General features: G+C 36.6%; 1 protein-coding gene across 2 annotated transcripts in view; it reads left to right on the top strand.

Annotated features, from left to right (window-relative positions):
• PCCA (propionyl-CoA carboxylase subunit alpha) overlaps positions 1-27,338 on the top strand; it is a 473,714-nt gene that overhangs the window by 173,004 nt on the left and 273,372 nt on the right. For both annotated transcript variants that reach the window (XM_024578839.4, XM_024578842.3), the window contains exons 9-11: positions 12,783-12,861; positions 21,609-21,711; positions 22,881-22,975. In XM_024578839.4, the coding sequence (XP_024434607.2) occupies positions 12,783-12,861; positions 21,609-21,711; positions 22,881-22,975 (277 nt within the window). The remainder of the gene's footprint in view (positions 1-12,782; positions 12,862-21,608; positions 21,712-22,880; positions 22,976-27,338) is intronic.

The following is a 27,338-nucleotide window of genomic DNA, read 5'->3' as shown; positions in this document are numbered from 1 at the left end:
GCACAGTTCAAAACACTGGTTACTAAGATGCTCACAGAATTGGTTGAATCTGTTCGAAAACCAGATGAAAAAATGAAGCCTATGCTAAGAGAAACAAAGGAAAATGTACAGGGAACCAATAGTGATGCGAAGGAAACTGGGACTCAAATCAATGGTGTGGACCAGAAGGAAGAAAGAAACATCCAACCACAAAAGAATGAAAAAACAAGAACTCGGAAAGATGAGGAGAGACTTAGGAACCTCCATGACATCTTGAAACGTTCCAACATCCGAATTATAGGGTGCCAGCAGGAGAAGAGGAAGAACAAAAAAATGAAAACCTATTTGAACAAATAATGAAGGAGAACTTCCCTCATCTGCAAAGGAAATAGACTTCCAGGAAGTCCAGGAAGCTCAGAGAGTCCCAAAGAAGCTGGACCCAAGGAGGAACACACCAAGGCACATCATAATTCCATTACCCAAGATTGAACGCAAGGACCTACATCCAAGATTACTGTATCCAGCAAAGCTATCATTTAGAATGGAAGGGAAGATAAAGTGCTTCTCAGATGAGGTCAAATTAAAGGAGTTCATCATCACCAAGCACTTATTATATGAAATGTTAAAGGGAGTTACCTAAGAAAAAGAAGATCAAAAATAGGAACAGTAAAAATGACAGCAAACTCACAGTTATTAACGACCACACCTAAAACAAAAACAGGAGAAAACTAGGCAAACAACTAGAACAGATACAGAATCATAGAGATGGAGATCACATGGAGGGTTGTCAATAGGGGAGTGGGAGGGGGAGAGGGGGGGAAAGGTACAGAGAATAAGTAGCATAGATGATAGGTGGAAAACAGACAGGGGGAGGGTAAGAATAGTGTAGGAAATGTAGAAGCCAAAGAACTTATAAGTATGACCCATGGACATGAACTATAGGGGGGGAATGTGTGAGGGAGGTGGTGGGCAGGATGGAGTGGAGTGGAGGGGGGGGAAATGGGACAACTGTAATAGCATAATCAATAAATATATTTTAAAAAAAGAAAAGAAAAAAACGTAAAAAAAATATTAATTGACCGTAAAGACTTGAGTTTATTTCTGGGCGCTCTGTTCTGTTCCATTGGTCTATGGGCCTGTTTTTATGCCAGTACCAAGCTGTTTTGATGACAGTGGCCTTGTAATACAGTTTGATATCAGGTATTGTGATCCCTCCTGCCTTGTTCTTCTTTCTCAACATTGCTGCAGCTATTCGGGGTCGTTTATGGTTCCATATGAATTTCTGAAATGTTTGTTGTGTATCTGTGAAATATGTCATGGGTACTCTAATAGGGATTGCATTGAATGTATAAATCGCTTTGGGTAGTATGGCCATTTTGATGATGTTAATTCTTCCAATCCATGAGTATGGTACATGCTTCCATTTGTTTGTGTCTTCCTTAATTTCTTTCTTCAGTGTTGTGTAGTTTTCTGAGTACAGGTCTTTTACCTCCTTGGTTAGGTTTATTCCTAGGTACTTTATTTTTCTTGTTGCTGTATCAAATGGGATTTTTTTCCTGATTTCTGTTTCTGCAGTTTCGTTGTTGGTGTACAGGAATGCCTTTGATTTCTGAGTATTGACTTTGTATCCAGCTGTTTTGCCAAATTCATTTATTAGGTCAAGTAGTTTTTTGGTGGAGTCTATAGGATTTTCCATGTACACTATCATGTCGTCTGCAAACAGTGACAGTTTCATTTCCTCCTTTCCAATTTGGACACCTTTTATTGCTTTTTCTTGTCTGATTGCTGTGGCTAGGACTTCCAATACTATGTTGAATAGGAGTGGTGAGAGAGGGCATGCTTGTCTTGTTCCTGATCTTAGTGGGAAAGCTCTAAGTTTTTGTCCATTGAGTGTGATGTTGGCTGTAGGTCTCTCATATATGGCCTTTATTATATTGAGGAATGACCCCTTTATTCCCACTTTGCTGAGTGTTTTTATCAGAAGTGGGTGCTGTATCTTATCAAATGCTTTTTCCGCATCTATTGATATGATCATGTGATTTTTGTCTTTGCAGTTATTGATGTGATGTATTACGTTTATTGATTTGCGAATATTGTACCATCCTTGCATCCCTGGGATGAATCCCACTTGGTCATGGTGGATGATCTTTTTAATGTATTGCTGGATGCAATTTGCCAATATTTTGTTGAGAATTTTAGCGTCTATGTTCATCAGTGATATTGGCCTGAAGTTTTCTTTCTTCATTGTGTCTTTATCTGGTTTTGGGATTAGGATGATGCTGGCTTCATAAAAACAGTTTGGGAGTCTTCCATCATTTTGGATTTTTTCTAATAGTCTGTGAAGGATAGGAGTTATCTCTTCCTTAAATGCTTTGTAGAATTCTCCTGTGAAACCATCTGGTCCAGGGCTTTTGTGTGTTGGGAGTTTTTTGATGACTGTTTCAATTTCGTCTGCTGTTATTGTTCTATTCAGGTTTTCTGCTTCTTCTTCATTCAGTTTTGGAAGATTATATTTTTCTAGAAATGTGTCTGTTTCACCTAGGTTTTCAAATTTCTTAGCATACAGTTCTTTGTAGTAATCTCTTACAATCCTTTGTATTTCTGTGGTATCAGTTGTAATCTCTCCTCTTTCATTTCTAATTCTGTTTATTTGGATCCTCTCTCTTTTCTTCTTGATGAGCCTACTTAAAGGCTTGTCGATTTTGTTTATCTTTTCAAAGAACCAGCTCCTGGATTCATTGATCCTTAGAATTGTGCTTTTAGTCTCTATGTCATTTAACTCTGTTCTGATCTTGGTTATTTCCTTCCTTCTGCTTGCTCTGAGGTGTCTTTGTTGTTGTTCCTCCAGTTCTTGTAGGCGTAGGGTTAGGTTGTTGGTTTGCAATGTTTCTATCTTCTTAAGATAGGGCTGTATTGCTATGAACTTCCCTCTCAGGACTGCCTTTGCTGTGTCTCATAGGTTTTGGGTTGTTGTGAGTTCAGTTTCATTTGTTCCCAGAAAGTTTTTGATTTCTTCCCTAATCTCATTTTCCACCCATTCATTGTTTAATAGCATGCTATTCAATCTCCATGTTTTTGACATTTTTGGGGTTTTTTCCTTGATATTTGTTTCTAGTTTCAGTCCTTAATGGTCAGAGAAAATGCTTGATATGATTTCTATTTTCTTGAACTTGTTGAGGCTTGCTTTGTGTCCTATCATGTGGTCTATCTTTGAAAATGTTTCATGTGCATTTGGAAAGAATGTGTATTTTGTTTTTTTGGGATGAAAAGCTCTATATGTGTCACTTAAGTCCATTTCATCTAGGGTATTATTCAATGCCACAGTATCTTTGTTGATATTTTGTTTGGAATATCTGTCCATCTTTGACAGTGGGGTGTTAAAGTCCCCTACTATAATTGTGTTGCTGTCAATATCTTTCCTGATTCCTCCAAGATTTTCTTTATGTATTTGGGTGCTCCTGTGTTGGGTTCATATATATTTACAATGTTTATGTCTTCTCGATGCATTCTTCCCTTGAGTATTATGAATTGACCTTCTGGGTCTCTCTTCATGGCCCTTTTTTTGAAGTTTATTTTGTCTGGTAGGAGTATTGCTACCCCTGCTTTTTTTTCCTTGTCCATTTGCCTGGAAAATTTGTTTCCAGCCCTTCACTTTCAGTCTGTGTAAGTCTTTTGTCCTGAGATGGGTCTCTTGTAGGCAGCATATGTGTGGGTCATGCTTTTTTCTGCATTCAGCTATTCTATGTCTTTTGATTGGAGCATTTAACCCACTTACCTTTAAGGTTATTATTGATAGCTATTTATTCATTGCCATTTTTCCTGTCTGTATTCCTCTCTCTTTCTCTTTTCCTTCCTTTCCTTAAAGCAGGCCCTTTAGCATCTCTTGGAGAGTTGGTTTGGTGGAAGTGTATTCTTTTAGACTTCTTTTTTCTGGGAAACTCTTTATTTGGCCTTTTATCTTGATTGAGAGCCTTGCTGGGTAAAGTAGTCTTGGTTGCAGGCCTCTGTTTGTCATTACTTGGAATATTTTTTGCCATTCTCTTCTGGCTTGGAGCGTTTCCATTGAGAAGTCAGTTGCTAACCTTATTGGGTCTCCCATGTATGTTACTTCCTGTTTCTCCCTTGCTTGCCTTTAAGATCCTCTATTTGTCTTGGAACTTTGTCATTTTAATTATGATGTGTCTTGCAGTGGGCCTCTTTGGGTTCCTCTTGATTGGTAGTCTTTGTGATTCCTGAATTTGTGTGACTTTTTCTCTCCTCAGATTAGGGAAATTTTCCATCATTACTTTTTCAAACAGGTGTTGTATCCCTTGCTCTTCTTCTTCTCCTTCTGGTATCCGTATTATATGGATATTATTATGTTTCATGTTGTCATGCATTTCCCTTAACCTCTCTTCTTTCTTTCTGGGCCTCTTTTCCTTTTCTTGCTCATTCTGGGTGGTTTTTTCTACTTTGTCCTCCAGTTCACTGATCTGATCCTCTGCTTCATCGAGCCTGCTTTTGATTCCTTTTACTGTGTTCTTGAGTTCTGAAATTGTATTTTCATTTCTTTTTGGCCCTTGTTGATAGTTTGTATTTCCTTTTTCATGTTGATATAGTTTGCAGTGAGTTCACTGTAGTTTCCCTGTAGTTTTTGGTATTTTGTGTGAGCTCATGTAGCTTCCTTATAACAAATTCTTTGTGCTCATTATCTGATAGTTGACTTGCCTCTTTTTAATTTAGTATTGTTTCTGAGACTTCCCCCTTTCCTTTCATTTGGGGATTGTTTCTTTGTCTTCTCATTGTTTGTGAGACTCTTCCTGTTAGCGTCTGCTTCTTAAGTTGCTCAGTTCTGACCCCCTGGGTTGTTGGTGTAAACTTCTGTGATAGAATACCTGTGAGATTCAGTGGTACAGTCTTCTTGATCTCCCGAGATTACTGATCTTGAGCTGTGGTTTATGTTCATTCTGTGTATGTCTTTGGTTTTTGGTTCTTGTTGGGTCTTTCTTTGGTGGGTCTTTCCCACCAGCTGGTTATCTGAATGTCAGTCTGTCCATCACCTCTTGTTTTCTGTTGTGCAGGTGTGGGCTGGTTGTGTTGGAGTTGGTTCTTGCGTGTGTACAAGGTTTTGAGGCTTTTCTTTCGCTCTTGTACTGTTGTTTGTCCTTAGTAATTTCTTCACTAGTTGTATTTTCAGATAGGTCCTGGGTTGACTTAGTGTGACTTCCACTACCTCCTTCATCTTTTTCCATTCTTATTTATCTGTTGGTGTTTCCTTTGTTGGTGTGTTTCCTCTTCCAGGAGGTATCCTGGTGTTCCTGGCTTCTACCACTCTTTTTTATGATAGGCCTCCTCTGGGCCATTGGTGTGCGCATGGAGCCTTCCTTGATTCCCACTCTCCCTTGTGCCTGTCTTCTCAGCTCCCTCTGAGATGAGGTGTGGACACTCCCTGTTTCTAGCTTTAAAAAAAAAAAGATTTTATTTATTTATTTGTTTTCAGATAGAAGGGGAGGGAGGGAGAAAATGAGGGAGAGAGACATCAATGTGTGGTTGCCTCTCACAGTCCCCCTACTGGGGAACTGGCCCACAACTCAGGCATGTGCCTTGAATGGGAATTGAACTGTCGACCCCTGGATTCACAGGCTCGTGGCACTCAATCCACTGAGTCATACCAGCCAGGGCTGTTTCTAGTTTTTGGTGATTATAAATAAAGATGTGGTAAATATTTTTGGGCAGGGTTCTGTGTGAACATAAATTTTTAACTCAATTGTATAAATACCTAGGAGTATGACTGCTGGGTCATATGGTAAAACTATATATAGCTTTTAGTAATGTCATTTTGTATTCCTACCAGCAGTGAATAGTATTTGATGTTTTCAGTGTTTTGGATACTAGCCATTTTCATAAGGTGTGTAGTAATACCTTGTTGTAATTTACATTTCCCTGATGATATATCACTTTGAGCAGTTTTTCATATGCTCATTTGCCATCTAGTATCTTATTTATTAAGGTGTCTGTTCAAATCTTTTACCTGTTTTTAAACTGGGTTGCTTGTTTTCTTACTGAGTTTTAAGAGCTTGATATATTTTAAATATAAGTTCTTTAACAGATACGTGTTTTGCAAATATTTTCTTCTAGTCTGTGACTTGTGTTCACATTTTCTTATGAGTGTTTCTTTATATTTATTTTATAGAGCAGAAGTGTTTAATTTTAATAAAGTCCAATATATCAGTACTTTTCTTCCATGGATTGCAGTTTTGGTGTTGTATGTAAAAGTTCATTGCCAAACCCAATTTCACCTAAATTTTCTTCCATATACCTTCTAGAAAGTCTATTATTTTGTATTCTATATTTAGGTCTATGATCTACTTTGAGTTAACTTTTGTGAATGCTCTAAGGACTATTTATGCAGTCCTGATTTTATCTCTCTCTCTACTTTCTTTGCATATGGATGTCTAGTAGTTCTAGCACCATTTTTTGAAGCGATTTTCTTCATTAAATTGCTTTTGCTCCTTTGTCAAAGATCAGTTGAATATATTTGTATGGGTCTATTTCTGGGCTCTCTATTCCATTGATTAATTTGTCTGTTCTTTTACCAATACCATGCAGGCTTGATTACTATAGCTTTATAATAACTATATTGAATTTGTTATTCTCATTTCATACTGCATTGGCTGTTCTCGTTCTTTTGGTTTTCTCTGTGATGTTAAAATCAGTTTGTCATTATCCACAAATAACTTACTGGGATTTTAAATTGGGATTGCATTGATCTATTGATCTAGTTGGGAAGAATTGATATCTTAACAATATTGAATCTTCTTTTCCATGCACTGGATTACTTTCCATTTATTTAGATCTTCCTTAATTTACTTCATTAGAGTTTCATAGTTTTCCTCATATAGATACTATACATAGTTTGTTTGATTTATGCCTAAGTATTCTATATTTTTGGTGCTAATATAAATAATACTGTGTTTTTAGTTTCAAATTCCAAGTTTTAATTATTGGGATATAGGAATGCAATCTAATTTTATATCCTGCAACCTTGCTATAATCACATTTTAGTTCTAGAAGTTTTGTCTTTGGTGGTGGTTGCTAATTCTTTGATTTTTTTTTCATAGACAATCATATTATATGCTAATGAACAGTTTCATTTTTTTCTTCCAAGTTTCTTTACCTTTCTCTTGTATTAATGCGTAAGCTAGGACCTGTAGTAGCATGTTGAATAAGATTGGTAAGAATGAGCATCCTTACCTTGTTCCTGATGTTAAAAGGAAAATATCTAAATTCTCACCATTAAGCGTGAAGTTAGATTTAGGTTTTTTGTAGATGTTCTTTATGAAGTCTAGAAGTTTCCATCTATTCCTAGTTTGCTGAACTCAATGGTTACTAGATTTTGTCAAATGCTTTTTCTGCATCTGCTTATATGGTTTTTCTTCTTTTCTTCTTTAGCGATGGATTGCATTAATTGATTTGTTTTGTTATTTTTTTTGATATATTTATTGATTATGCTATTACAGTTGTCCCATTTCCGCCCCTTCACTCAACTCATTCCTGCCCACCCCCTCCCTCCCACATTCCCCCCCTATAGTTTGTGTCCATGGGTCATACTTATAAGTTCTTTGGCTTCTACATTTCCTACACTATTCTTACCCTCCCCCTGTCTATTTTCCACCTATCATTTATGCTATTTATTCTCTGTACCTTTCCCCCCTCTCTCCCCCTCCCCATCCCCTATTGATAACCCTCCATGTGATCTCCATTTCTGTGGTTCTGTTTCTGTTCTAGTTGTTTGCTTAGTTTTCTTTTGTTTTTGTTTTAGGTGTGGTTGTTAATAATTGGGAGTTTGCTGTCATTTTTACTGTTCCTATTTTTTATCTTCTTTTTCTTAGATAAGTTCCTTTAACATTTCATATAATAATGGCTTGGTGATGATGAACTCCTTTAACTTGACCTTATCTGAGAAGCACTTTATCTGCCCTTTCATTCTAAATGATAGCTTTGCTGGATACAGTAATCTTGGGTGTAGGCCCTTGCCTTTCATGACTTGGAATACTTCTTGCCAGTCCCTTCTTGCCTGTAAGGTCTCTTTGGAGAAATCAGCTGACAGTCTTATGGGAATCCCTTTGTAGGTAGCTGTCTCCTTTTCTCTTGCTGCTTCTAGGATTCTCTCCTTCTCTTTAATCTTGGCTAATGTAATGATGATGTGCCTTGGTGTGTTCCTCCTTGGGTCCAGCTTCTTTGGGACTCTCTGAGCTTCCTGGACTTCCTGGGAGTCTATTTCCTTTGCCAGACTAGGGAAGTTCTCCTTCATTATTTGTTCAAATAAGTTTTCAATTTTTTGTTCTTCCTCTTCTCCTTCTGGCACCCCTATAATTCGGATGTTGGAATGTTTCAAGATGTCCTGGAGGTTCCTAAGCCTCTCCTCATTTTTCCAAGTTCTTGTTTTTTCATTCTTTTCTGGTTGGATGTTTCTTTCTTCCTTCTGGTCCACACCATTGATTTGAGTCCCAGTTTTCTTCCCTTCACTATTGGTTCCCTGTATATTTTCCTTTGTTTCTCTTAGCATAGGCTTCATTTTTTCATCTGGTTTTCGAACAAATTCAACCAATTCTGTGAGCATCTTAGTAACCAGTGTTTTGAACTGTGCATCCGATAGGTTGGCTATCTCTTCCTCGCTTAGTTGTATTTTTTCTGGAGCTTTGAAGTGTTCTGTCATTTGGGCCATTTTTTTTTCTTTTTGTCTTGGCGCTTCTGTTACTTAAAGGGGCGGAGCCTTAGGTCACTGAGCTGTGACAATGTACGTGGGGGAAGGGCCGAGAGGGAGCAGTGGTGCCCGCTTCACTCTCCTCTGGATTTCAATCCTTCACTCTGCTACCCACAGTCAAACTGGGCCCCTCTGGTGCTGGTTCCCGAGTGGGTGGGCTTGTGCACGCTCTAGGCCCCTGTGGGTCTCTCCAATGACCTCTCCTGTGAGGCTGGGAGTCTCCTCTGCTGCTGCCCCAACCCCCAAGGGCTCTTTCAATCAGAGGTCCCAGGCTTTATTTCCCTGCGCTGGAGCCCAGGGTTGTGAGGTCTGCTTCTCTCCCCTCCATTCGTCCCGGTTTATCTGTGCGCGAGTGTGGCCCGCAGGGTCTGCTAGTGGTCAGACTGCCTGCGCCGTTTGTCCCACACTCTGCCAGTCTCGGTACTGCCACGGCCGTGGGAATCCTCTCTGCCCGGGTGCCTGTCTCTGCCCCTCCTACTGGTCTGGATGTATGCCTCTCCTTTATCTACTTGGTGTCGGACTTCCCTGCCATTTGATTTTCTATAAGTTCTGGTTGTGCGAGGAGGTGCAGTGTGTCTACCTTGCCGCCATCTTGGTTCTCGCATTAATTGATTTTTGAATGGTGAATAGCTTTGCATAACTGAAATATATCCAACTTGATCATGATGTATATAATTCTTTTTATACATTTTTGAATTTTTTTCCTTTCAGTAATTTTATTTTTATACCTAGAATTTTTATTTTAACTTTTAAAATACTTTCTGTTTCTCATGATGATTATTTTTTCCTTGAAATCGTTTTTCATACTTACAGTATTTGTCATATCTGTAATTCTTTACATTTTCTTTTTTACAAGTATATTTTATTGATTATGCTATTACAGTTGTCCCAATTTTTTTCTCTCCTTTATCCCCGCCACCCCCACCCCGTATCTACCCCTATCCGCACCCTCCAGCATTTCCCCTGCTCCTCTTAGTTATGTCAATGTGTTGCACATATAAGTTCTTTGGCTTCTCTATTCCTGTATTATTCTTAACCTCCTCTGGTCTATTTTATGTCTACCAATTATGCTTCTCATTCCCTGTACGTTTCCCCCCCTTTCCCCCTTCCCCAACCCCACTGATAACCCTCCATGTGATCTCCATTTCTGTGACTCTCTTCCTGTTGTAGTTGTTTGCTTAGTTTTAGGTTTTTTTTTTTCTAGTTTCAGATGTTGATAGTTGTGAGTTTGTTGTCATTTTATTGTTCATAATTTTTGATCTATTTCTTAGATAAGTCCCATTAACATTTCACATAATGAGTGTTGGTGATGATGAACTCCTTTAACTTGACCTTATCTGGCAAGCACTTTGTCTGCCCTTCCATTCTAAGGGATGGCTTTGCTGGATAGAGTAATCTTGGATGTAGTTCCTTGTCTTTCATGACTTCAAATACTTCTTTCCAGTCCCTTCTTGCCTTTAAGGTTTCTTTTGAGAAATCCGCTGATAGTTTTCTGGGCTCTCCTTTGTAGGTAACTGTCTCCTTTACTCTCGGTGCTTTTAAGATTCTCTCCTTATCTTTCGTCTTCAGTAATTTGATTATGACGTGCCTTGGTGTGTGCTTGTTGGGTCTAATTACTTTTGGACTCTCTGAGCTTCCTGGACTTCCTGGAAATCTATTTTCTTTGCCAGAATGAAGAAGTTCTCCTTCATTATTTTTTCAAATAAGTTTTCAATTTCTTGCTCTTCCTTTTCTGACATTCCTATGAATTTGAAGTTGGAGCGTTTAAAGTTGCCGTAGGGGTTCCTCAGCCTCTCCTCATTTTTTTGAATTCTTCTTCTTTTCTGTTTTGTTGTTTATTTCTTCCTTTTGTTCTGAATTGTTGATTTGAATCCCAGTTTCCTTCCCTTCGATGTTTTTTCCTGTATATTTGCCTTTATTTCACTTTGTATAGCCTTCATTTCTTGTTTCATTTTGCACCCAAACTCAGTCATTTCTGTGAGAATTCTGATTACCAGTGTTTTGAACTCTGCATCTGATAGGTTGTCTCCTTGTTGCTTAGTAGTTTTTCTGGAGTTTTGATCTGTTCTTTCATTTGAGCCATATTTCTTTGCCTCGGTGCATCTGTTGCATGCAATGTGTAGAGGCTTAGGACTTTGCCAGCGCGGGACAACCCTATTTGTTCCATTATGGTGCTGTCTGTGAAGGATGGGTCAGAGAGTGAAGAATGCCACTTGCTAGCTTGCTCGTCACTCACTTTTGATCACTTCCTTCGCTTTCCACAAGTGTACTGTGCCCTTTTAAGTGCTGATTCCCAGGTGGGTGGGCTTGTGTACATTCTAGGATCCTGTGGGTCTCTCCAAAATATTTTCTTGTGAGACTTGGAATATTCCCGCCACCACAAACCCCACAGGTTTTTACTGCCAGAGGTTTTCAGGCTTTATTTCCCCATGCTGGAACCCTTGGTTGTGTGGTTTGTGTGGTTCCTCAATTGTTCCTCTTGGCTCATCCACACATGAATGGGGAATAGCTTGGTCTGCCAGTTGCCGCCTTGCCTGCCCCTTCCCACCAACTGCTGCCTTGTTGCATCCTCTCCACCTTGTCTTCCTGTTTCCACCCTCCTACCAGTCTGGATGAATGTTTCTTCTTTAACTCCTTGGTTGTCAGACTTCCATATAGTTTGATTTTCTGGCAGTTCTGCATCTCTTTTGTTTTTAAATTGGTTGTTTTCCTTCTTTTGGTTGTGTGAGGAAGGGAAATATATCTATCACCTCCATCTTGGTCAGAACCCCATCAATATTACTTTCAAATATAGCTCAAAAACTATAGGTTATAAGGCTTCCTAGGTTATAAGGCTCTCAATGTGAGAAGAGTATGCTAAAATTTCTTCTTCTCACTGCAGTGAGCATTGCTTTTAAAATGTTTTCCCACATAAATCTATCCTATACAAACATAACCAACATCAGAATTTTTTAAATTAAATTAATTATGAAACAGTAAACAAGTGCCTTTTTAATTAAATTGAAGTTAAGAGTGCTGTTTTATGGTTTGGAGGTCAAAGGTGCATGACCTTTGGCCCTTTCTCTTCCCTTTTCCTCTAAGGTCCTGTAGTGAGAGTTCAGTGCTCTTACAGTGCTACAGGCCAGGAGGAGTCCTTTAAAGGTTCACTACTGACCGTTTTTTAGAAAGAATCATAAGCAAGTGGTCTCAGAATGAGTATCTCCATCTTGCTTTTCAGAAAACCTCTAAACAAAACATTACAGCTTTTCTTGATAAATTGTTATAGATGAGTCATGCTGTCAAAAATTTTACTTTGTAATAACTGAGTGAAATATTAAATCTTACTAACAACAGTTTTACAATTTCATTTTCTCTTATAAAACCATACCTGGAAGTGTCCTTTGCTTTGGGCCTTATGTTGCATTTTCATAATTCCCAGTAGTTTAGGCATTCCTTGTTGAGTGAGTGGAATTAGGGCAACAGCTTCTCCGGTGATGTCAGCAAGCCCTGGAGCTTCTGCTCTAGCCTGTAATGTAATACTCAGGGCTTGATTTTTCCCGAAGCTATGATGTTAGTTCTTTCTGATAAAAGCTGCAAGGGTTTATTGTGACTTTTCTGATAAAAGTACCTCAAGTACCTATAAATCATTACTTTTGAAACAAGGGAATTTAGTTTATTATGCAAGCAAATGGAAGTTGGGGAAATCATAACAGTGTGTGTTTATATGTGTGTTTCTTTAATGCTATAAATTGCTTCGTGTATCTTTGGTTGGTTAATACCATATTTACTCCCAGTTTTGGAATTCATTGTCAAATATTTTATGTTTTCTTAGCTTTTTATTTTATTAGTGGGGAAAATGTTATATTTATTGATAGTCTGTTTTTTAAATGAGCGAACTCTTATTTTAAAAATATATACAAGATCATTACACTGGTGTTATTTCCCTGACTCTAAAAGACAGGAACTTTAAATAAATTAGTTATTGTCTTCTTTGTTATTGAACATGTGGTCAGTTGTCATGTTCATGCATCCAAATGATCAAAGTCTGAACTTCTGTCTAATTCTTCCCTGCTGTTAGGCTACCCCGTCATGATCAAGGCCTCAGCAGGTGGTGGTGGGAAAGGCATGCGAATCGCTTGGGATGATGAGGAGACCAGGTGAGATACTGTCCGAAATATACTTTGGATGAAATTATAGTTATTGGAGTTTTCTTAAACTGACAAGTAAGCAGATATCAAAGTCATAATGGAATAATTACAGTCACTAATATTTGCTCTTTTAGGTGGGAAAAAATTGAAATTATGTAGAAATACCCTTATGTATATTTTGATGATGATTATCCTGTTATAGGAAGGTGTTTACTTTTTAAAACATTAACAAAGGATTATCTTTTTGTTTTTACAATGTATTTCTAAAAATTAGAGTTCTGATTCTATTTTATTTTTTATTTTTTTAAGATCATTTTACTTTTTAGAAAGAGAGGAAGGGAGGAAGAAAGAGAGGGAGAGAACATCAATGTGTGAGAGATACATGGATCAGTTGTCTCTCTCACGCCCCCATCTGGGGACCTGGTCTGCAACCCAGGCATGTGCCCTGGTGGGAATGGAACAAGTGACCTTTGAGTTAGCAGGCTGGTTCTCAATCCACTGAGTCATACCAGCCAGGGCTGATTCTATCTTCTAGGGGAAAGTTACTAACACTTAGCGCTGAAATTCTGAATGCAGTCAAAGATTTAAACCACATAGTTAAAAGTAGTCATAATTTCATTTGTTTACTGCGTAGTATGCACTTGCTTTTGTTTCCTTATCTATAAAAATAGTGAACTATAGTGATAATTTTATAGTGTAAAATATACTTCCTTTTCAATTTAAAATTACTGTATGTTTTTGCAGTGTACTCTGTAAAAATTTAGAACATTTTTTAGTAGTAGTTTCAGAAATTAAAAGTAAGTTAAAAAAACCCCAATGCATTGATGGTATTATGGTGATTAGAAAATAATTTTTTGAAAAACTGCCCAGTATGAGAGGTTTTAGGGAACTCTTCAGATTTGTGTTTTTATTTATTTTCACGTTTGGCAGTAAAAGAGACTTATGTCATTTTTTTGGAGAGGGGGTTAAAATCACTGAATAATTATTGTTTTTTTTTTTTTAAAAAGGTTTTATTTATTTCTTTTTATAGATAGGGGAAGGGAGGGAGAAAAACAATGATGTGATGTTAGAGAGCAACATCAATCAGTTGCCTCTCATACACACCCAAACCCACAACCCAGGCATGTGCCCTGACTGGGAATTGAACCGTGACCTTTGCTTTGTGGGACGATGCCAAACCAACTGAGCCACACTGGTCAGGACTAAATAATTGTCGTTAATGTTGCCTTTCCTGCCCTATCTCTATCCAGAAGTAATTTGGTCTCCCGAGCAGTTAATTCTGTTTCTCCTTTTCTTTCCCTTTCCCTTTTCCTTTCCTTTCCACTCCCCTAAATCTCTTAAAGACAGAATACTGGAATAGTTTGTATGAAAGTCATCCATTACAACCATAATTCAGAAATTAGGTTCTAAAGTTAACAAGTAAGCTAAAAAATCTCCTAGAGGCAATACATTACCCTTTAAAATCTTATGGGAAGGCACCACATTGCAGACTTACACAAAGTTTAACAGTGAAATAAAAGTGTCTCAGAACACCATTGTTTCTTTGGTTGAGTGTCATAAAGTAATTGGCTTGTCTTGTGGAGTGATGATATATGACAAACACAGTACAGGTCTTTAAACCTCAGTCTCACTCTCAGAGTGTCATTAATACCAGATATTGACTGAAGTAACAACAGATTCTCCTCTCCCATCTTAAGCTTACCCAGCAAGAATAAACTCATCGCGTGGATGGCAATATTTGTTGAAAGCTTAGTGTGTGACGGACTGTTTTAATAATGTTCTAGGAATACAGCAAGGACAAAATCAAACAAAATAATTTGTTCTTCCATGCAGTTTATATACTATATCAGGAGTTCTTTGGATTCATAGACCTGTAGAATTCAAAGGCTGTTCATGTATCTGGATAAGGGGAAAAAAGTACACATTTCATTCACTAGCATCTAACTCCAATTTAGCATTCCCTCCAATACAGGCAACAAACTTATAAAAGTAGTATCTGAAGAACTTATCACCATTTAGGAAATCACATACAGTATTATCACATTATAGTTGTAGATATCTCTAGGTTATACTGATTGTTAAATTTGTTGAAGCTTATAATGCATAAAGAACCAAATATATCCAAAATATGTTTTTAAAAATATTTTGATACCTATATTTCAATATAATTTATTTCCTCTGCAATTCTGTACATTTTCTTTTATGCATTTTAAATCACTTTAAGCTGTATTTTGAAAGTTTATATGATTCTGCAAAAGGGATCATAGCATAAAAAGTTCAGAGAGCCTGTACTGATAGAAAGATATAAACAATGAATAAAATCAAAGTAAATTGTATACTATTGTGAAGGTGATAAGGAGTATAAGAAAAATAAAGAAAGAAAGGAAGAGACATGGGGAAGGTTGGAGAGAATTCTCATTCTAAACAAGGTGTCATAATTGTCCCCACTGAGGAGGGACATCCTAGCTAGGAGAAAAGGATCAAGGCAACACAAGAGCCCTTGATGCAGGAACATGTCTCTAGAAATCCAGGAACAACAAGGTGACCAGGTAGAAGAGGGAGGGAGGAGTAGAAGATGAGTCAAGGGATTTTGGATGTTATGGGGGCAGATTACGTAGGACCTTGTAGGGCATTCTGAGTGAGATGATTGGGAGCATTGGAGGATTTGGGGTACAGAAGTCACAATCATGAAACTTCAATAAATTCCTAATATTACTTATATTTTTTAAATTATAAAACATCTCAATAGTGATGGAAGGAGACTTACCTTCAGGTAGTAAACACGCATTACAATATACAGGTGATGTATTGTAGAATTTTAAACCTGAAACTTAATTTTTAAGTATATTTTATTGATCATGATATTACAGTTGTCCCAATTTCCCCCCCTTTGCTTCCCTCTGCCTGGTACCCCCACTTTACCCCAGCAATTCACCTCTTAGTTCATGTCCATGGGTCATTCATATAAGTTCTTTTGGCTTCTCCATTTCCTATACTATTCTTAACCTCCCCCTGTCTATTTTGTACCTACCATTTTTGCTTCTTATTCCCTGTACCTTTTCACCCATTATCACCCTTCTCCCTCCCAGCTTATAACCCTTCAAATGATCTCCATATCTATGATTCTGTTCCTGTTCTAGATGTTTGCTTAGTTTATTTTTGTTTTTATTAATTTAGATTCAGTTATAGATGGTTGTGAGTTTGTTGTCATTTTAATGTTCACAGTTTTTATCTTTGTTTTCTTAAATAAGTCCCTTTAACGTGGTGATGATGTATTCCTTTAGCTTTACCTTCTGTGGGAAGCACTTTATCTGCCCTTCCATTCTAAATAATAGCTTTGCTGGGTGGAGTAATCTTGTTTGTAGGTCCTTGGTTTTTATCACTTTGAATACTTCTTGTCAGTCCCTTCTAGTCTGCAAAGTTTCTTTTGAGAAATCAGCTGACAGTCTTATGGGAACTCCTTTGTAGGTAACACCCTGCTTTTCTCTTGCTGCTTTTAAGATTCTTTCTTTATCTTTAACCTTTGGCATTTTAATTATGATGTGTATTGTTGTGGTCCTCTTTGGGTTCAACTTGTTTGGGATTATGTGCTTCCTGGACTTGTATGTGTATTTCCTTCACCAAATTAGGGAAGTTTTCTTTCATTATTTTTTCAAAGAAGTTTTCAATTTCTTGTTCTTCCTCCTCTCTCTATGGCATCCCTATAATTTGGGTGTTGGCACTTTTAGAGATGTCCTAGAGTGTTCTTATACTTGTCAGGATGGGTGGGGTAGGACGAAATGGCAGCCGAACTACAACCCGGAAGAGACGGCTGATGTCAGACCAGGGAACCACCAGTGATAGATTGCTGCTTTGTTCGAGGAGACCAATCCCTAGCCCCCACGTAGACAGCCAACCAGAATTTGGTGCATAAAACCCCACCACATTCCCTGCTTGGGCATGACTTTCCCAGCCCCACTCTGTGGACTGGGGAACCTCGCCTGGGTGCGCAAACCCCAATAAAGCTCTGTACTGCCTAATTTTGTGGCTGATTGGCATTTCTTCCTCGGCGGAGCCTAAGAAAACTTTTCAATACTATCCTCGTTTTTTTTTTTTTTTTTTTTAATTCTTTTTTTCTTCTTGCTGTTCTGGTTGAATGTTTATTTCTTCCTTATATTTCAAATCATTGATTTTGCCTCCTTCCCTTCACTGTTGGTTCCCTGTGGATTTTTCTTTGTTTCACTTAGTGTAGCTTTTATTTCTTCCCTTATGTTACTGCTGTACTCAGTGATTTCTCCGAGCATCCTGATCGCCAGTGTTTTGAACTCTGCACCTGATAGCTTGGCTATCTCCATTTCATTTAATTCTTTTTCTGGGATTTTGTTCTGTTCTTTAATTTGGGTCATATTTCTTTGTCTCCTCAATTTGGCAGCCTCTGTGTTTGTTTCTGTGTATTGGGTAGAGATGCTTTGACTCCCTATCTTAGTGCACCTCTTAAGTTGTTTGGGGTGGAGTCTTAGGTATTTACCATAGTGGGGCAACCCACTTCACTGCTTTGTGGTGCTGTGGGGGGGGAGGGGTCAGTGCTGCTGCCTGGCATCTGTGGGCTTGTCCAGCACTTGCCCTATTCCCAGTCACTTTATCTACTCTCTGTATGTGACTAGCATCCTCCCAGCTGTTGCCCTGGTGTTGAATCCCAGAATGGGTGGGTTTGTGTACTTTTAAAGACTGTTTGGACCTTTTAAATGGACTCTCCTGAGTAACCTGTAGTTTCTTCTGCCACCTTAACCCCTACTGTTTTTTTCAGTCAGAAGTTATGAGGCTTTCTCTTCCTGGCACTGGAAACCTGGGCTGAGCTGTGTGGTCTGGGGCTGGGATCGCTCACTCCCAAGGTATCCCTCCTGATTTTTATCCACCACACATGTGGGACCACACTTTCCACCACTACTACCACTGCCTCTTTGTACCACACTGCATCCATCCTCTCTGCCCCGAATTCTCTGTCTCTACCCCTCCTCCCTGTCTTGATGAATATGGCTTCTTTAAAACCTTGGTTGTTGGACTTCCATACAGTTAGATTTTCTGGCAGTTCTGGGTGTTTTTTGCTTTAGGGTTGGTTGTGAGGAGAAAAAGTGTGTCTACCTATACCTTCATTTTGAGCAGAATTTCTATACCTGAAACTTACCTATAATTTTATTAACCAATATCACCCCAATAAACTCAATGAAAAATAATTATAAAAATTTTAAATATATAAAAAGTAAAATAACATAATGAACTTATATTTATCATTCAGATTAACCAGTTATCAAGATTTTGCAGCTTAGGTCTTAAAGGATCTCTCTGGTTGCTATCTTGAAATAGACTTAATGGACAGTAGAATCATAAACTCTGAAATCAGGGAAACCAGTTGGGGAGCTGTTGAAATAATCCATGCAAAAAAAAAATGGTGTTGGTGGCTTTCATCAGTTTAATGGTGGAGGTGATGAGAGTTTAATTTTTCAAGTAAACACTACAGAATTTGCTGAGTGATTTGATATAGACAAGAGAGTAATCAAAGATTAATTGTAGTCATTGTTTATTATATATTTTTTGCTCTATTTTTCTCTTTGGTCTTAGTGTGGATTTATATGCATTAAATGCATATGCTGTAACACTGCTTTACTTAAAATTTCTTGGGAAAAACTGAGAGGTTAAGGCCAGAATGAGGGCTATTACCTTCAAAATTGAAAAATGGTCTAGTTCTTAGCCTCTGTCTGGAACTCTGTTTTGATTCCTTTGGATGGGGACTTACCTTTATATCATAGAGCCTTGGTTAACTATGTGAAATGTTTAAAGTCAGGCTGGCTGTTGTGTGTGGGTGGGAGCAAGCATAAGGGGAGGAGGCATGTTTAGTCCCATTTTTACCACATAACCCATTTTATTTGACTTTGTCTTTCCAAGTTCAGATGTTGAAGCTATCTGTTGTACTTTACTTGTAACTCCTGTGTGCCAAATGGACTTCTCCATGGGGGGCTTCGGCTTTCTCACAATGTGGTGGCTTTTGACTTCTTACATAACTACCCAGTGGTCCAGGGGCAGTTGTTTCAAACCCAAGTGAAAACTCCTTAACTGTTTCCTCCCAAATTTAAGAGGAGGGGAATTACACTTCGTTTCATCATGAGGGAGTAGCAAGATTCTTAGAAGAGCACATGGAATGGGAGATGCCATCATGGCCATGACAATTGGTTATTGCTTCTTGGTAGAAAAGAGTGATGTAACAAAGATTTTAAACAACTTAATGGTTTTATAAGAGATGTGGATTTTATGAACTTTAATTTTTTTCTTGTTTTCCCTTTTGAATGTATGGCACTATATTGCAATTTTACTGAAGGCTTTAGCACTTACTTTTGATTATGCTTTGTAGGATCTCAGGTTTCTCATCAGTCTTTTTTCCAGGGCTACTGTTAGTGACATATTCTTTTATGGTGAGGATTACCCTTTAGTGTCTTGGCAATGAGATTTGCTGTGCTGCTGACCGATGGATTTTAATTTAGAATTCGTATTTTCAGAAATCACTAAATTTATTCATATATCGGGCATAATTTGGTAAATTATTTAACCCTTTCTAGGTCAGTAAATGGCATATTGATTTAAAATATGTGTATCTAATTAATTAAAGTACACATACAAATAATTTTCTACCTAAAATATTACTCTCTTCAACTTGAAGAATAAATCATCTCTGGAACTTTGTTGAGATTAACAAGAGTATGACACTATTAGATCTAATGATACATGTTCTTCATTAAAAAAATTGCTCTATGTCCTCTATTAATTTGGAAAAATCAAAACTACACATAACAGTCAGAAAAAGACCATATTTATCTTCTACAGTCACCAACTGTTAATGTCTTGCTACATTTCATGTACTCCCTCTTTATACACCTTCCTTAAAAAAGTTATTTTTGCATCTTCCACTTGCATCTGAAAATTTTAGCATTTTTCAGAAGAAAACTTAGTAGCCATTAATTGCTTTATTATTTTATTTTAAGGAGTGTCTACTTTTTGTAACATCTTTCCTAAGCTTTTTCAGGAGGGTAGCATCTATGACCTCTTTTAAAATTTTTAGAACATCTGAAAGATTTTTAAAAGAATAGTGTTTCTTGTTATTTTATTATAATGAGTGATAATCATGAAGGTCATTGAAAGTAGACTTATATTATTTTCATAATAACCTGACTTTCTTTTTCCTATGTAAATTTAAATGAAATGTTATGGCATGAATGGCAAATTGTTTATGTCTACATTTTGGAATACCCCACTAGACTTTAGGTGTTAGGAAGGCAGTTCCTGTTTTATTTTTTTATATCCCATCACCTATATATGCACCAGGCACAATGTTTCTTGATTAGTAAATATTTATTGAGTGAATGTATAACCGAGTGTAACAAATTGTGTTCTTAATGCAATTTTCCTTGAGCTCCAAAATATATTGGTGATACATTCAAATTTGATAAATTATTTGGGTGACTTTGTTTTTTTAACTTTTGGTGTTCTTCAATTAAATGCAAAATGAAAGCTTTTCAGTCATTGCAGCAGAGACAAACTGTAAAGTGACATGGTTTTTCTTTGTGAGAATCTTGTTGGTTACATGGTATTGAAAACAATGATTCATCATGCTTTAGTTTCTTTGAGGGTTATCATTATGTGAGATCTAAACTCCATTCCTCCAAGTCAAGGAAGTAATGGAGGACTAGGAAAAACCTGTTAATTTTTCTGAGAACTCTGAGAAATAGGAATTTTGAAATGTTTTGAAATTTATTTTCTAATCAGTGTTTACTTGCAATGTTGAATTTTTCAAACACAAAACAAATGAAATAGTTATTTCTAATATTTTCAGATGGAGTGTTTGTAAATGGAAGGATTGGAAGAATTGTAATGTTGTATGTTAAGTATAAGTAGTTAATCTAAAGATTAAGAAAGTATTAATTACATGTAAAAGGAATTAAATTTTATATTTTGAAATAACAATGAATGGAAAATAATGTACTCAGTTAATTTTAGGTAAGCAAGTTTGAGTTTTTAATAGGTTGACTGAATAAGCTCATTTCTTAGTGTATGAATATATTAAGCATATTTTAATAATAATGATTTAAGTTATAGTTTGGGAATAAAATATAAAAGCAATAATTAAATCCATATTTTTTTCAAAAGTCATACTTTTTAAATTATTAATTTTGAAATATTTTAAAGATGATAAAATTGTAAAGATCTGTATGGTTGTGTAAGAGGTGATTGCATTTAAAGGTATATTTAAAATATCAGGAAGTCTTCTTGAGGATCCTCCTATTTGCTGTAGTTGTGCCCCAACTATGCAGTTGGCCAGATCATTTACATTTTTATGTGTATCTTCTGACTTTTTAGTCTAATGCATATGTACTTTTATATTTTTTATTAGTGGAATTAAGGTATATTGGGGATGAAGAAATGGAACTTTATATGATTAGTATGATTTATTTAAATCTCAGTTTTAATAGTTGGTGAAATAAATATCAGTATTATTATTTAGGTATAAAATCTAGGATCAAGGGAGTTAAATCACTCACTTGACTTCACAGAGCTAGGTAAGTGGAAGAATTGTAGTTTGATGAAAGTTAACTTAGTTATTTGTACATTAAATGAATTTTTCTCTGCTTTGTTCAGAAGTAAGACAAAATAAATATTACATTATTTTTTTGTGTGTTAGGGCTGTGTTTATTTTGTTTATTTGATTGTTCTTCTGTTTTCATTTACAGGGATGGTTTTAGATTTTCATCTCAAGAAGCAGCTTCTAGTTTTGGCGATGATAGACTACTAATAGAAAAATTTATTGATAACCCTCGTCATATAGAAATTCAGGTTGGTACATTTTAAGATGTTTTCTAATTATTATGACTTTAAAATTATATCATTATTCCTATTGCAAACATATCCTTTCTTCTATTTAGAATGACTGTAAACTGTTCTGATATGTTGGAGTAAGTACAATTTAGAGAATGTGTATAAATTGGTAATCTACCTTTGGGATCTGGTATGCTTTTGTCAAAGTGCCAGAATGTTGGGATAGGGAATGATATAAAATCCCAGCTCCAGAAAGAAGCTGTCCCGAGATGTGTGGACAGGCTAAGTATATTCCATGAATATACTTCGTCTTCTGAGATTTGGTCTTTAGGGCATTTTTAAAAGAAAAGTGCTTGACCTGGACTCTTGTTTCATTTTAGCTGACTAGATGTCTATGTGGATCACTGACAGGCATTCTACTAGAAGCTAGTTGTATAGAGATGAGGAAATCATATTTCCTACTCAGAATAAGATTTTAATGTGACTGTTAAAAGGATTGTGAGGGTGTGATTTCAGCAAAACAAAATGGATTTTTTGAAATGAAACAGAGAAGAAAAAAGAAGGCGTCTGCTGAAATTTTCATTTTATGTTAGAAATGCCTTTTTGCTAATATTACACATTATGGGTATGAATTGATATGTAATAATTAAATTGATTGAAGTTAAATGAAATTGATTAAATTGAAGTTCTTGAGGGCAGAGACTAGTCTTATTCACTTGCTATCCTCAGCAACCAAGCCAGTGCCTTTCGTATTACTAATACTCAATAAGTGTTAAATTATGTTAAGTAATTATGTATTTATATCAGTTTATTTTAATTAGGTATAGCATATAGCATAGGTGGTATTTTTAAATACAGGTGAGCATGTATTCCAGTAGTCCAAATAGCCAACGGAGATGTTTTCCTACTGATCTACACTGGGAAGTTTCTTATTTACTTATTTTTGGGTAATTTGTACACAGGATAAAGAGAATTCAATGAAAAGTAAGTCTTCCTTTCAATCCTTTGAGGTTTACAATCCCTTCGGGGTTGTAAATATAAAGTTTTTCTCTATTAACATCAATCAAAAGAGGAATGAATATGTTCTATGAGCATTAAAAACCAAGGGTGCTATATGGGAAAATGTTAACTGGGCATGTACTCTATGGGTATGACTATATAATTTTTGAAATGGTATTGTGTTTCAGGTTTTAGGTGATAAACATGGGAATGCTTTGTGGCTGAATGAAAGAGAATGCTCAGTTCAGCGAAGGAATCAGAAAGTGATAGAAGAAGCACCAAGGTAACAGTTTCTCCTGATGAACATTTATCCTTGTCTGCTTTTTTATATTTCTTCTCCATTTTATTGGTTGCACTTGCTTTAATAGTCATGGTAAAACCTATATTTTTATAATTAAGAGTTTGCCACTTGATCTTCCTCAATACTTCAGTGCATGAAAATGAGAGAATGCCTGAAAAATAAATTGGGGCTTTATTGGAGCAAAATTTGGGTGGATAACCACTACGAAGCCCACAGACTTCTAGGTAACACAGATCCTATGGATGTTTTGGGCATGTGGAATTTCTGGTATGCATGCTTTTTACATTTTCCTATTAATGATGGTTTCATAAAGTTGATCCCGAATTTCCTGAATTTGTCCTACCATGAAAAGGATTCTGGGCATGGTTTTAGAAATCCCTTAATTTATCAGAACTACTTTGACCACTTCTCTAAGCCACCTTCATGTGTTTGAAGTTCCATTCCTGGAACATCATTTTTAATTTGATACTAGGTTGTAGTTTTAGATATTCTGGTTTTCTCTTATTTCTTAAAAATCCCCAGTTGAGTGTATATTGTTATTTTTAGTAATCAGGCTCTAAGGAATATAGTCAACTATAACCTTCATCAGCCTAGTCATTGTGCTTTGATATAATGTATGCATAGTTTCTGAAAAGAGTAATTGTGAATATGAGTGAATTTTTAATCACAGAGTAGTGGTAAAAATGATATTTCACTTTAATTAGATTAGTTGTTAAAATATATGGTGTAGTGTTTTATTATTTTTACTTTTTATTTTTTATCAACCATTTTTTATTAGGTGTTAAAAGGATTCAGAGGTGCTGGGCAAAGGTCATGGGTAGGAATGTGGAGTCCACACTGGGCCCTCTTCAGTGGTTACTTGTGTCAGGATTTATGTTTGAGTGCCTCATAAGAACAGCAGGAGTTGAAAAGCACATAAGCTGCTGACTCCATAGAAATGCCAGCAAAGTTATCTTTCTTCCTGTTGACATACTTATTGTTAATACCAGTAATAACTTATTTGAAACCCTCCAGGAATGACTTTAAGGGTGAAACCCCACATCAGCATCCAGTTTGGCAACTCCCCTATTTTGACATCCATGTTTCTTCTCTTTCAATGGTACGACTGATGCCATCTTGGGAGTACGGACACCAGTGCACAATATGGTGTCGTGTTTAAAACTACAGTCCCCAAACCCTTTGCTACTTCTCTTGTTGAGGAGTTGGGGAAGGCATCTATGTTTCCTCCCCTTCATTCTACGCCCTGTGAGTACTTGACCAATAGACTACATAAAAGTGAGACTTATGAAACTGCCAGCTTTTACTTCCTTGTCTCTTGGGATACCACACTTATAAACCAGCTACCATGCTTTGAAGAATAATCCATTGTAACCTACATGGGGTGGGGCCCACATGGGGTGAGGCCCTAGTTGATGGCCCAGGACCAGCATGTAAGAAGGAGGGAAGGAAGGAGAAAAAGCAAAAGGAACTTTCTATTGTGTCTTTAGGAAAGTTCCTAGAACATGCCTGTGTTGATTGCTTGGAAGTGATCTGAAGTTAGGCACTGTGCTAGGGAGGCTGGGAAATAATAGTGCTTAGCTGAAATTCTAGTCATGTGGAAGAACGTGACAATGGATGTTGGTAGAAAGTGTCAGATACTACTTTTTTTTTCAATTTTGTGTTTTCTGTATTACTTCCAATATAATTAACTTTCTCGTTTTATTCAAAACTCACTCAAGTCTTACCTGGGATAAAAATCTTTCACAGACTTCAAATCTTGAATCATGATTTTTGTTTCTTCTCTCTCTCTCTTTCTTTCTCTCTCTCTCTCTCTCTCACACACACACACACACATACAATGTAAGTTTTTCAAATGAACATCTGATCTATTTAGAGAAAAAAGGAAAATTTAAAGCAGTAGGAATCAAATAAGAAAATCTTAGAACTGATCATTAATAGTGAGTTGATATATATTTATGTACTGTGAAATATTAACATAATTGGAATATGTAGTTTTTAGTACCTACAGTGAGAATTTAGCACTGTGCTTTGAGTGTAGTGGTGAGGTTATTTATAGCTCTGTGTGTCACTAGCAGAGTTTACGATAAGGAAAAAGACAAGACCAGACAGGACAAAAGTAGTTTTGCTCAGTTGTACTTGAGATTCTTCAAATGCTGTCATATTCATCTTTAGTTGGGTTTCTTTCTTTCAGTTGCATTAATTTTATCAGCCAGTTATTGTTGAAATGTCATCTATGCTTATATCTTTTAGGTTAATGAAGAATCGTTATTTCTAATAGGCAAATAAGTTTCATAAAGTGTGAATCCAATAATCCTAACACCAAAAGGGGAAACGGTGGAAGTACACTTCACACCTGTTACCTATTCTTACCTCGCTCCCATGTATCCAACCTGACTTTACTAAAGGCTCTAGATTTAACCAGCAATTTTTAAGAAATAGGAATATTATACAAATGTTAAAAGACACTGTGGGGTTGCATGTAGTTGAAACCAATGTGAAGAATAAGACAGGAAAATGACCAGTTCTTGGTTTAAAAAAAAAAAAAAAGGAAAGAGGGCATTACAAGTTAAGACAATCTTAAAGATTTAAAAACCAATTAAATGTAGTGAGTGGGCCTTATTTGGATCCTGATTCAAAAAGTTGTAAAAAGATATTGATGAGATAATCAGGGAAATTTGAATATTGAGTAGATATTAAATGCTATTAAAGAGTTTTTATTAATTTTTGAATTGTGATTTTGTTACAAAAAAGTACTTGTAGAAACAGTTATGGAATCCTTTATGGGTGAGATAACATTTAATTTAGGACTTGCTAAAAATAAATTGGTTGGCCTGATTGAAAAGCGGACATGCTGCATAGATAAAACAAGAGTGAATGAGTGGATCCAAAAACTATGGCATATTTACACAATGGAATTCTATGCAGCAGAGAGAAAGAAGGAGCTTATACCCTTTGCAACAGCATGGATGGAACTGGAGAGCATTATGCTAAGTGAAATAAGCCAGACGGTGAGGGACAAATACCACATGATCTCACCTTTAACTGGAACATAATCAGCAGAAGAAAAAAGCAAACAAAATATAACCAGAGACATTAAAGTTAAGAACAATCTAACAATAGCCAGGGGGGAGTGGGGAGGGGACAGTGAGGAGAGGGGATTACAGGAACTACTATAAAGGACACATGGAGAAAATCAAGGGGGAGGGTGGAGGTGGGGGAGGGAGGTGGGTTCAGCTGGGGTGTGGTGGAGGAACGGGGAGAAAAGGCACACAACTGTAATTGAATAACAATAAAAATTTTAAAAAAAGAGTGGTTATTATTACATGTGAAAAACAAGTACATGCAAATAAATTATACTATTCCATAATAAAAATGTTATAAATTATCATCTTTTTAAAAAAGATTTTATTTATTTGCTTTTAGAGAGAGAGGACAGGAGATGGAGAAAGAAGGAGAGAAATATTGATGTGCAGTCAGTTGCCTTTCAACATGCCCCTAACTGGGGACCTGGCCCACAACCCAGGCATATGCCTGAACTGGGAACTGAACTTGTGACCTTTTGGGATATGGGATGATGCCCAACTCACTGAGCCACACCAATCATGACAAAAATGACATCTTAATTTTTCTCATTTCAGAACAGGTTAACCATTTTTTAAATTAAACTTATGGAGTGACATTGGTTTATAAAATTATATATGATTCACACACATAATTCTATAATATGTCATCTGTATATTGTAGTGTGTTTTCACCATTCCAAGTGAAGTTGAGACCATTTTAATCACTAAGTAGTCAATGTTTTGTATCTCAGAACCCACTTGCATTAGAAACAAGATCTGTGAAAATGCAGAAATTATTCGATAATATCCTTTTCAGGGTCAATTGAAAACTTTCAGCTTTACTTTCCTGCTGGAATGTGATTTTAATATTGCAAAACAAAAGTTTAGAGGATTTATTAGATGTACAGTCAAATCTTGTTATTTGTGGTAGTTATGTTCCATAAAGTCACTATGATCACTGAATCAGTGAGTACTGAAGCATTGCTTCTAGGGGAAATACAGAGTTAGGTTCCTTCAAGCCTCTAGTTAGAACATTTATACCAACTAATTAATACATAACCTTGTTTTGTATGTGTTTCTGTTGAAAGACACCTTGTTTAATATATATTGTTGAGTCATTAACATTGAACTTACAGTCCTGGCCCCCAGCTCTGTAATGATATGTGAAGGAAGCTCATTTATCACACATGTTTTCTCCATAAGGCACATCACAGCATCACAGCCTTCTTGGGCTTAGGAACACTAATTCATACTTCAGCACATCACTCAAGGGCCATCTTAAG

This window comes from Desmodus rotundus, chromosome 13, assembly GCF_022682495.2.
Source record: "Desmodus rotundus isolate HL8 chromosome 13, HLdesRot8A.1, whole genome shotgun sequence".
Taxonomy (NCBI): Eukaryota; Metazoa; Chordata; class Mammalia; order Chiroptera; family Phyllostomidae; genus Desmodus; species Desmodus rotundus.
This window is presented reverse-complemented; position numbering and strand designations above follow the sequence as displayed.